The sequence below is a fragment of the Aedes aegypti genome, chromosome 3 (assembly GCF_002204515.2).
Source record: "Aedes aegypti strain LVP_AGWG chromosome 3, AaegL5.0 Primary Assembly, whole genome shotgun sequence".
Taxonomy (NCBI): Eukaryota; Metazoa; Arthropoda; class Insecta; order Diptera; family Culicidae; genus Aedes; species Aedes aegypti.
This window is the reverse complement of record NC_035109.1, coordinates 227,085,333-227,097,699: the sequence shown is the minus strand read 5'-3', so window position 1 is coordinate 227,097,699 and position 12,367 is coordinate 227,085,333. Positions and strand designations below refer to the sequence as shown.

At 38.6% G+C, this 12,367-nt stretch overlaps 1 protein-coding gene across 1 annotated transcript; it reads left to right on the top strand.

Moving 5' to 3' along the window:
- Positions 1-6,683: 6,683 nt before the first annotated feature.
- On the top strand, positions 6,684-10,614 carry LOC5572989 (NEDD8 ultimate buster 1). The gene is made up of 6 exons (XM_021850440.1): positions 6,684-6,796; positions 6,853-7,001; positions 7,057-7,316; positions 7,379-7,589; positions 9,128-9,370; positions 9,427-10,614. The coding sequence occupies exons 2-6, from the start codon at positions 6,870-6,872 to the stop codon at positions 10,459-10,461; spliced, it is 1,881 nt and encodes a 626-aa protein (XP_021706132.1). The 5' UTR covers positions 6,684-6,796; positions 6,853-6,869; the 3' UTR covers positions 10,462-10,614.
- The last annotated feature ends 1,753 nt before the right edge of the window (positions 10,615-12,367 follow it).

Genomic DNA, 12,367 nt, shown 5'->3' with positions numbered 1-12,367 from the left:
CGCAAACGTTTTGCAGCTACAAATCTAAGCTGAATAAATTTCGACAGTTATCGCTTTTGCTGCTTTCACTAAGCTGTAACTCTATATAAAAAAAAAAAAAGATAAGAAAAGATAAAGTAAAAGATAGAAACCTAATGATGTGAAATAAAACTCGCCATCATCAATCCGGCTGCTTCTATACAATATGATTAGTTATGCTGTTCAATATATATTTAAGAAGCACTTTGTCGTTAGTTATACAGCGAGCATACAGCAGTATGCTGTAAAACAACAACTTGTGACGCATCTACTCAGCTTGTTGGATGTAAACATTGCGTTTGACGTTTCGCACCCTTTTACAGCCTGATGAAGTGGTGTAAGCGCGGCTATGGCATCTTTTACGATCATTATAAAATATTGTGTGAACCGTTTTCGATGTAGAACAAAACGGTGTGTTTTCTTTGCCTTTCGATATAGACTGTGGTGGCAACAAGGACAGCGTCGAGACTTGTGGATGCAGAGATCGTGAGTTCGATTCCAAGCGGTGGCAGGTAACGTTGGGAACATTAAATTCAGATACTTATGATATGAATTCCGGAAGCTGTGAAACAGCTTGACAATAATATTTAATCGATTATACAGCGAAGCTGTATAATAATTATTCAAAAGTTGCGAAATGGTTGAGAAAGCGCCTTCCGAAGATGTTACACAGCTACTTGTCGTATAACTGTTGAGATAGAGCAATGATCGGTATGAATAAGAGCTTCCAACACAGATTAAAAGTAGCTGAGTAGATTCGCCAGATTTGTTGATAAAAGGATCGCATAGAAGCTTTCGTTCATATGTACAGCGCCTTTACTCAGCATAAAGCCGTATAAAGAGGGCCTAGAGAATGTTTACATTTGCACTGAATGTTAGTTGGGATGCTCTTTCGTGTTATCAAATGAAAACAAGAATTCATTTAACATTTTAGGACCCTATTGTTAGTTGGGTACGTTGGGCAGCCCTGGTCTATTCTAAAGGCGGCATCCACAAATTACGTAACGCTCTAGGGGGAGGGGGGGAGTAGGCTCAAGCGTTACGGCTCATACAAAAATTTGAAATTTTTCATACAAAAAGCGTTACGGAGGGGGGGAGGGGGTCAGAAATTTCCAATTTTAGCGTTACGTAATAAATGGACGCTGCCAAACGAGCGGTGCGCTAATGGTGAAAAATAGTTTTTTTTTTTTACAAAATTCAAGATGGCGGCCAAATTCAAAATGGCCAGCAACATTTTTTAGTCTTTGATGAAAGCTATATCCTTCCTCTATACGATGCCACTAAGTTTCCTTTGTGTTCCAAGGGAAATATGAGACATATCACGTGAAGAAATTACGTGAATATTTATCAAATGTCATTCATAAAAAAGCGATCAGCTGTTCAAAAACGTCTAGTAAAATAGGCCTTTTCATGTGATAGATCCGTCTATGCATTTGTTTACATCGGTGGAGGACCGGTGCTAGCACGGGCCTGTCATTTTCATAGAAGAAATGTCAAAGTGCTTCCCGATCAGCTGATTTGAGACGTCATTTGAATAGGCCTATGGGCTATATTTCTGAGTCACAAACTGAACGCCAGTTTCGGACTTAATGGGCCGTATGAATAAAATGTAGTAAAGTTGAGTTTACTACAATCTCGGTAGTAAACGCTATATGTGGAACACGAGTGGAACATGTTTGTGTCATTTTCCTTTCTACACCTTTCGAACATACTACAAACAACGCATTGCTATGAATAAAGGTAGCATTTACTACAAAGCTACTGGTAGTTAGCTTCAGAGGTTGCTACACATGCTTTGAGTTTGCGGAATTGAATGGAATAATTTACTTTTGAGTAAAAATCATGGGAAAACGATATGAGTTTTGATATATCGGAAGGTATTTTGAGTTTTGCTAAGGAATTCTGAGGTTACGAAAACTTTCGCTCCGCCAAATCTGAGATTCCGGTAAGATTACCGGCAGTAGCAATTTGTAATATCCGTGTGAATTCTGGCATTACGATAATTATGTTATTTTCTAGGAATTTTAGGATGTCGGTAGGAATTCAGATATTGATAAAGTAGTTCTGAATTTTACGTGTAAATTCTGACATCTCAGATTTCCTTTTGAATTCCGGAATTCCTGTAGGAACTTTGAGATTCCGATAGGGATGTCGGATTTTTTATGATAATTCTGAAAATTTAAATACCATTCTAGGAATATTGCGGAAATATTAGGAATCTGGTAAAAACTCTAGAATTGGGGTGGGAATGGGATTCCGAATATTAATCTCTTGGAATTCTGTGAGTATCTTTGAGACGATATTTCTGTAAGAATCTATGAGATTGCGGTGGGATTCCTGCGAATTATTGTGTGAATATTTGTAATTCCGAAAATCAATCTTTGTAATTATTGTAAAAACCTTTAAGATTCCGTTGATCTCCAGTTCCGTTGGAATTTCAAAGTAAACCTTGAATATATCGATTTAATATAAACGATTTGAATGTCGGTAAATATTTTATAGATTTCAATGGGATTTTTTGTGGAATCGTTAAGAATTTTAATAATTTCAAAGGGAACCCTGGTGTTTTAGGGGAGATCCTCATTGAATTCTAACGACTACCAATGGAATCACTACAATTCTCATAAAAATCTCTACATTCTAAGTTCTAGACATTCCAAGGATACTATCAGAAACCCCACCAAAATAACGAGAATATCACAGAAACACTTAGAACATCGGAATTCATTATGCTGTTAAGAAAACACACGAGGAGCATCAAAATTCTACCGCAATAGACCATTTCCGTCAAAAAATTTTATTTGCTCATGAGCTTTCTTTCAATTTACTAGACAAACTTCTCTAAGGAACCCATATGTTTTGAAGCTCCTAACCATTGAAAAACAATGAAAAACTGGCGGCACGACAGTTCGCCCGACGGTCCCCTACAATTTATTACTCTCCGATTTTTATCAGACCCCTTTTTCCCCTATGATTTTATCTCCACGTTGTGGTGAATTTTGATCAGCTGTTCCCGCTGTTCCTTTACGGTCTCCACTCAAGCTTCTGGATTTACTCAGGTGGTGCAGATCATTGATGCGTGACACTAGTTCTCTCTTTTATTCTTTCGCTATTCTTATGCAGAGCAAATAGTGACGTCAGCCGGAAAATAAAAGAAAGAAATAGTGGCACGAGTCTATGATTTGCGCCACCTAAGTAAATTCAGAACATTGGTCTCAACTTTGTTGATCTTCTGATTTGAATGCACTACTTTTTCATTTTTTGGTAATGGCGGTGACTGAAATCCCCTCATCCGTCCCGGAAACGACCTTGGTGCTGGTACTGGCCGTTCAAATATCTATATTAACAGGTTCAACACCGGAACCCTTATGTTAATTGCGTGCGCAGACATATTTCCCCGTTTTATTCCCAATACACCAACCAAGTGGAAACTGGAATCATCATGACACGAAGAGAGCCGTCACGACGAAATTCTTCATGTCCTTCACATGAAGTTGCTGTGGTGCTCCAGCTGAATAATTTCCGAAAAGAGTTCTACTCTCTCCTGGTTTTGCGGCCAGTGGAAAATTGGCGATCGATTTCACTGCATGGCAGCATATTGAAGCTATTTGATCTCGAATGGAAATCCGGAAGGTTGCAAGAGCTTCCGCCCGGCTTCCACGGATATCCGGGAATAACAATGATACGCTTTTGCACAGTGAAATCTTCGTTGCCAGTCTGCCGCCGACTACAAAACCACAAGAGAGCAGGATCCTTTTCGAAACCTACCGCGGATCATCCGGCGCACCCCAGCAGGTTCAGATAATGAGATGAATGGGTTATTTGTTATGGTCGTTTCATTGTTGAAGAAGACCATTAATTTTTTTCCAGCTCAATGAATTTTTAATGAAGCGAGTCAATATTTTGATTTCTGCTGGATTTGACATTTTGTTGGGTCTACAAACATCCAATGCAGGGATGTTGTATAAGTTTTGGAAAAGTCTCCACTTTCTATACCCACAGGGTTGAAACAACTGTGCCGCATGACGAAACTCACCTCAAATTCCCTATTTTTCAAAAAATTGTAAGAAAATCAGGAGTGCATATAAAAAACATCTGAAAGCGTCAATAATTATTAAAAATAATTGCCTTTCGAAGAAAAATATAAAAAATGGGGGTAAGGTCTGACGGAAATGGAATCTCAGTACTGGTGCTAGAAAATATGTGGTTCCAAATTTGATAGCTGTAATCTCAAGATCTCTTCATAAATGTTAAGCTAGTATTTAAAAAATCATCGGCGTTGGCGAAGGCCGAAAACCACCCAGAAAATTCTTTGATGTACCATCATCATAAAATCATGGACATAGAGAGAATACCAGACTAATCGCAAAATTACACTACAAATCTTGTCAAATAACAGCACCTTCATGATTTGTGCAAATTGTCACGTAATCGATTAGATTCCATGCATTTTCTTCATATACATGATTGTATTAATTTTAAGCGTCACTCTGAATAGATTATTCTTTACGTGCAGAATCACTCTGCACTCTGAATGGAAATTTCTTAACGTGCAGCTTCAGTCACTGCTCATGTTCGAAAGTAGTAAGTACCTGAGAGAGACTCGCGAAGAGGAAAAATATCAACGTCATATGCAGCCCAGATTCCCCTCTCACGAAACGTCAAATGCAGCCCACCGTTTTTATGGCTGAAAAAGTGAAAAGTATTGTGTTCAAAGTAAATTGTTATTGAAACCCTCAGTCAGCTGAGCAGTTTTTTCCAAAGTTGCTGATAAATCTAAGCAGAAGATTAATTATGTCTAATATCTGCTACGTTTGCTGGCATGAAATTTCACTCAAACGGCTATTTATGATTCGATATGATGCAAACTCAAACATTTTTTGCTGAGAGGTTCATGTGAGGATTTGAACGGCTTGCGCATAATTGGTATAAACACCAAGTGGAATAAGAAAAAAACTCAGCAATCACAGAAAAAGAAGACCGTCTTCGAGAGTCTCGTCTCAGGTAAGTACTACATGTTCGAAAAGTTTTTTATTCATACCAAAAGGGATGGTACACAAATTATGTCACGCTAAATTTCAACTTGTTCGACCCCCTCCCCCCCTTCGTCACAATTTTTGTATGAGTCCTCCGAAAATTTTGTAAGGCCTGTCACGCTTGGCTTGACCCCCTCCACCCCTTGGAGCGTGACGTAATTTGTGCATGGCCCCAAAGTGTAGTTCAAACATCTACATGTAGTAAAGTTCAAAGTTTTTTATTCATATCACTCAATAGGCCTTTTCATGTGACAGATCCGTCTATGCATTTGTTTACATCGGTGGAGGACCGGTGCTAACACGGGCCTGTCATTTTCATAGAAGAAATGTCAAAGTGCTTCCCGATCAGCTGATTTGAGACGGCCTATAGGCCTATTCACATGACGTCTCAAATCAGCTGATCGGGAAACACTTTGACAGTTCTTCTATGAAAATGACAGGCCCGTGTTAGAACCGGTCCTCCACCGATGTAAACAAATGCATAGACGGATCTGTCACATGAAAAGGCCTTTAACCCTATTTGATAAGTGCAACGCACTACCTAAAACCCCTAATGGCCGGTACGCTGATCATAAGTACTGTGCAAAAGGATAGGACAAGAAACGGTCAAGGAATGATTTCAATACAGAGTCAGAACTAGGGCGAATGTGAAGACTAATACATTCTCTGTAAAATCGGTTTGAAGTTTGCGGGTTTAATTTTAATTCTATATTATGATTCCGATCGATTTAATCGCATGATGCATTTTTGTAGGATCCATTGCAATATTATTTTTGTAGCAAAACATTTAACTTATTTAAATATTATGAATAACATGTTAAAATAAATAAAAATCCATCATGCGCCATTCAACAAAATTTAGAGCTGTTGCGCCCCTCGGTTTTTCGTCTTCTTCAGTTTGGCAACAGCGTTTGCGCCTTTTGACCTCGTCCTTCTGGTTTGACTATCATCAGCTTCGCCGTTCTGCTACGCTCTCTCGCACGAACCTTTATCACTAACGCCCTTCTGCACACTCAGTTTGAAATGCGCCCTGCTGCCACACTCAAGCTCAATTGCGCCCGGTTAGCGCAGAGGGGGAAGATGGGCGAAATTGACATCAGAATTCGAATCGAAAGAGAATATCAAATGCGCCTTTATGTTTTTCTTACTTAGTTCGTGAAAAACGTTATTTTTAAGGAACAGATGTGCATTATATAATTGCAATTTATCAAACAAACTGTTAGGTGAATAAAACTCAGTTTGTTTACATTTGTCAGTTAGGCCGTTAATCTGGTACTGTATTGATTTCGCTACCGAAATTACTTGAGCTGTACGCTGCTGCGAAGTAGAGCTGATTTCATAACGTCGGTAACGCCTGCCGTACAAATCAAAGGGAGCTGTCACTTTTCCGAACGGAAAAATGTGCCGCTCAATTATTCCGCAAGTAAAAGTGACATTACGCTCATACTGAATCAGCTGTCAAAATTACTTCGGTAAAAAGGAGAAATTTTACTTGAGTGATTTACGTTTCAGGTCCGTACTTGGCTTAAAAACGCACCCGCAATTTTTCAGTGTGTTAATCATACGTAACGGCACGTAACAACGTAACGCGTTACCTTTGGACGATTGATTTACGTATTTATTTTTCTGTGCTGTGTTTTGCTCCGCTAGTTTTATTTTGATTTTTGTCCAGGAAAGAACAGGAAAATTGAATCGAAATTTTATTAACAGACTCATCCTGTGAACAAAACGTCTTAAGTGAAGTACAGCGTATTTCCAGAAATCTGCCGTGAACCAGTTTTATTGAACTTTATTCTAGAACTAAAAAGTTTAAGGATGACGAATGAATTGGAGGACGAAAGTTACGTGATTCAAATCCGTGCCAAACTGAACCAGCAAAAAGTTAAGCTCTGGGAACTTCCGTACTATAATGCTGCTACCGAAGAATGTTCCATTCCGGAAATGGAAGTAATTTTGTCATATTCGGGATTACTCAACATTTGTCTAATACGTGTTTTTGCAGAAATTAGCAATAGAATTTCATGAGCAGCTGCAAATATCTGTCAAGGATTGTTTGAATGCCATCAAAAAACTGCAACGAAATGCCTTGGATAACCTGAAGAGTAAAGACGAGTTCACTAAAACCGGAACAGCGACGTTGAAGATAAGGACTCCGATGCAAGGCTCAGCAAATAAACACTTCAATGCGAAAGTTAAGATTAGCTCCAAAGCGCAGGAACTGGCCGAAACCGTTGCTGGACATTTGGGAGCCAATACTCTCAGGTGAATATTTGCCTTCGCTTTATAAAAGTTTATTGTTTAAATATCATTTTTATTTGCATCAGAATCAAACTGGTTTGTGCTGGCAAAGTTCTAAACCACAGTAAGACCCTCTCCGAGCAGAACGTGCCCAACGGGGCAACTGTAATGGCGTTGATTATGGCCCAAAGCGTAGATGCAGCTCAGAAGGAAAATAGTCTGTATGATCGTGTTCATAAAATTCGGACTGATGCTGAACTACTGATCAGTGATAACGACCATTCGGATTTTCTTAGCGTATGTATAGAAATTGTATATTAAGGTGGGTAATTGTGACCATTTTTCCTGATCAAGGTATCGGATTCATTTAGGGCCGCAAATAACTGCAAAATTTAAGAGTGATCGGTTTCATCTGATATGCATGTGAGCAACACAATTGAAATTTGTATGGGATTTTTATGGGAAACCCTGCTTATTATGGGAAAACATGGTCCAATTCGGACCTAGTAATAGTTTATTGGCCATATCTTTCGAACACGATGAACGCCATGACAAGTTTTATATTTTTTTGCAATTTCTCATCGTAATAGGCTGTTTTCCATCACGCCAATCTGTCATGAAACGGCCTACTTTCCTGCACTGGAGTACGCAGTGCGGGAATATTCCTTACCTAACTGAAACCAGTGCTGTAATGATTCATTACGCAACGCTTTCTCATTACGCAACTGTTTTGAGTTGCGTAATGAATCATAACACAATTCCTCAGAAATTGTAAAATAATGGTGAATGCATTCCGATATAATTTCTGATACCATCAAGTGGTCTTCTACGAAATTGCAAAAAACGTTGTACGTAACTCGTTGCAAAACTCGATTTTTACAGAACTCGTCGTAATTATCCTACTCGGCAAGCCTCGTAGGATAAATTTACGACTCGTGCTGTAAAAATCATCATTCTGCAACTTGTTCCGTAAACTACTATTGTGAAAGTCTATTTCAGCGCGCACACTTTTATCTTAGTTTCGTGCTATTTTTTACCAGGACATCACTAGACATGTTTGAACGAAATTCCTCAGAAGGACCGAATTTTCGTTATTTGGACAAAATGCTTTCGAAACAGTCATTTAAATGTTCATTTTAATCAAATTTGAACACATTTAAATTTTGCATGAAAATATTGTGCTAGACAGGTAAACTTGTATAGGCAACTGAAAGAGCCACCATCGAGTTTGGGAACGGCCATGGTATTGATAAAGATGTTTTTCAAGTAGATGTTTAATTGATTCATCCAGTTTTTGGTGGTCTACCGTATTCTTTAGATTTTTTCGAAGAATTTTCTTGACTACAACAGAGAAACTGATGGTCAATATTGCAGCTTCTATGGTTTTCTACCATGTAGAGGACACTTTTATGTGGTGGACCTCTTGAAATAGCTCAAGTGCTCGTCGAAAATTAAGAGGTTTTACAATAGTAATGTAACTTGTTAGGTAATAAATTAAAATAGAGAAATTATGCGGGCCTTTAATTTGAAATTGAATTAATCAGCTCCTAAGGGCGATCCATTAATTACGTAAGGCAATTTTGAGCATTTTTCAACCCCGCCACCCCCGGTGGCCGGTTTTGAACGAAGATGTTTTCAACTCTAAATATACAAACCATAAGTTGTAGGAAATCATTATTGTTGAATATATTGTATTTCTGCATCTATGTTTAAATCGACCGCGCCGAAACATTTTTTTGATTTGGTTGGATTGGTTTTTTATATAACGGTTTACCCACCCTATTGTGTATGTTCCATTCTCGCGGCTTTCAAAATCAACTTCATTTTATTTCTAGTTGGAAGACCAAGATGGCAACGCAATTCATCTTCCCAAGGCTGAGAAGTCTTCCCTTTTGATGGCCTTAACTCTCTACGAGAAAGGTAAAGTGGCCCTGCGGAAAGAAAACTTTGAAGAAGCCCTTTTACTGTTTCTGGAAGCCGATAATGATTTTCGAACCTGTAATTCTCAACTACTGACAATGGTCGATAACTATGCCCTCCTGAATTTAGATATAGTTTGGTGTTATCTTTGTCTTAAGGTATAAGTTGTATTAATATTGAACATAAAGCTCGAAATTTACAGTGCTTATTTCAGAACATCAATCAACTGCCTGATGCCGAACAGAGATTACGTTTATGCGAGGAAAAATTTCGGCAAAGCTATGGAGAAAACATGCGTCGCGTTGCGACCATTAAGGGCACTCAACAGTGCAGTGAGAAAGCACTACTACTTAGGCTGCATTTGCTAAAGGCAGTTCTCTTCTTTCACCAGAACAAACGGGAAGAGGCAAAAATCATGTTCCAGGTGGTTGAAACCGAACTTCAATCTCTCAGAGTCGATGATGTCGCATTGACCACCTTGCTGGAATTTGGGTTCGAGTTGTCTGAATCTCGAATCGCCCTTAGAGCTACGTCAAATAATGTAGAAGCAGCAGTAGATTTCATCAACAGTCGGAGGGAAATTGTTGCAGCAAACGAGAAGAAGTCAAAGCGAGAGAAAAACCTGTATAAGAAGATTGGTTATGAAAACGCTGATGAAGTTCGCATTAACGTTGATCTGGTTGATCAGCTAGTTGAAATGGGCTACTCAGAATCATATGCTGCCATTGCACTGAAGAAGTCGAATAACGATATTCTGGTAGCCTTGAATGAACTGCAAAATAACCACGAAGTGCTCAAGCGAGAGCTTGCAAGTAGCATTACTCCTTCTGAAGATCTCATCACCAAACTAATTGATCTAGGGTTCCATAGAGAAGCAGCAATAGCAGCTCTTCGGCAAAATATTAACAATTTTGAAGAATCTGTTGAGTTTCTCGTGTCTGCAAGAAAGAACAATGAATATGACAAACTGTTGACTGATTTGCAATCGTTAAATGCCTCGACACCTGCAACTAACAGCGCAGATTCAACCGCAAGGACATCTAATCAAGCAACCGACACGGAACAACAGGCAGGTCCTTCCCGTAAAAAGGCCAAAAACGACAGTAATAACGCTAAAAAGGAGATGATGGATATCCTGTATAAGAGTTTCTCCAAGGATATGGATACGAGCAGTGATACTTATCTAGATCTACCGTTGATCGAGGAAGCAACGATCTTGAATGAATATAAAAAGCTACTGAACATGTAAAGAAGGATAGTGATTTAGGTGGAAATGCCATTATACCTAATACAATAACTTTATTTTTGTACTACAAACCTGATTTTATATACAATATTCAATAAAATAGAGATACGCAGCAATAATGCGGATATTAGTAATATGGTTATAGCGATCGCCAAATATCTTAGAGTTAAATTTTATGACACTCAACACCTGTAATACAGACTTTTTTTTTATGTTACATGGCATTACTTTTATATGGTAGCGCATACTTTGGCGTGATTACTAAAAAATACTTTAACAAAAAAAAAAAAACAAGAAAAACTTTAATGGTTACTACTAGAGGGACACGGGGCAGTATGGACATTGGACACCCTAACTGCCCCTCTTTGCACAACAGTCCCATGTTGGAAAACAACAAACTGAGAAAAAGACGGTTGACATGTGGAAACAATTTCGCTCCATTTTGAGTCTCTATTTCGCCTAAAATGTGTTATATTTCTACATATCATTGTTTGTTGAGTACACGAACAAACCAAATAAATTTCTTTTGAATTCAAGTTGAATATTTTTGCCTAAAAATGCACAAAAATCGTAGCGAGACTGTTATGCGAATATATACGATTTAATATACCAACATATTTGCATACCAGTCCCATCATGTTCATAGGCTCGTTCGACAGCTACTAAAACACTAATAGCACTGGTTGTTTCATTTGCAATTTATATTCTTTGGCCGTAGACATTTAGTTATTACAGTACAGTCAACTCTCCGTAACTCGATGTTAAGGCGACTATCGAGTTAGGGAAATATCGTGTTAAAGAACACAAAATCAGGGTAACTTTGGTAAAAGGGACCATCGAGGTATCCATGAAACCCCACATTTACTACACATTCTATAATTCAATATCGAGATTTGGAATAGCGAGTTACGGACAGTATTTTGTATATCCATGGATGAATCACCAGATAAAAAAGCATCGGATTGAATACTTTCTCAAAACACACGTCATGATGTGGAATGCGTTTACAGTCATGATAGACCCAGATGATCATCCTTTGGATAATGCGGAAATGGAATCCAATGGAAATGATTCGAGATGTTCGAGAACAACCTGATTCAGGACGAATCTAGCTAATCTGTTTTATGGGAGATCCAGAATGACGAAACAAATTGTTCAGGCAACTTCTGTAAGCCTTGACCGTAGATCTAAAATACAGTGGCTCGTGGGATGTGCCGAGCTAAAGTCTTTCTGTATTTTCTCAATAAGCAGATGAAGACGACGATAATAGGCCTTTTCATGTGACAGATCCGTCTATGCATTTGTTTACATCGGTGGAGGACCGGTGCTAAGGGATCATTCAAATATTACGTAACGCAAAATTTGACAATTTTAGACCCCCTCCCTCCCCCACGTAACAGCTTTTGTATGAAACATTTTAACTTTTTGTATGGATCGTAACACTATGTAAGACCCCCTCCCTCCCCCTGTTGCGTTACGTAATATTTGAACGAACCCTAACACGGACCTGTCATTTTCATAGAAGAAATGTCAAAGTGCTTCTCGATCAGCTGATTTGAGACGTCATTTGAATAGACCTATTGCTGATGGTTTTTATATAGAAATCTTGCTTTCGCGTTGAAAAGTTTTTATTTTGCACACTTCCAAGCAGGCTTGAGAACTGTGACCACAATTTGCCACAGTTCATCGATTCTGTCAGTCAAACAAAACGCAAAGCAGCAGCAGCATCAGGTGTCCTTCGTTGCTAAATGTCCTGTCCTTAGTCGATTAATAGTAATAGTGTGCTGTGTTGGAAGTCTTATTTCAGAAAACCATGGTCTTTGGTTAACGTCTTGTGCAATTTGGTAGTGGTAAATGTCTTTTTCTTCGGATATTGTTTTGTTTTTGTTTTGCGTTGCTAGTTGGTGCG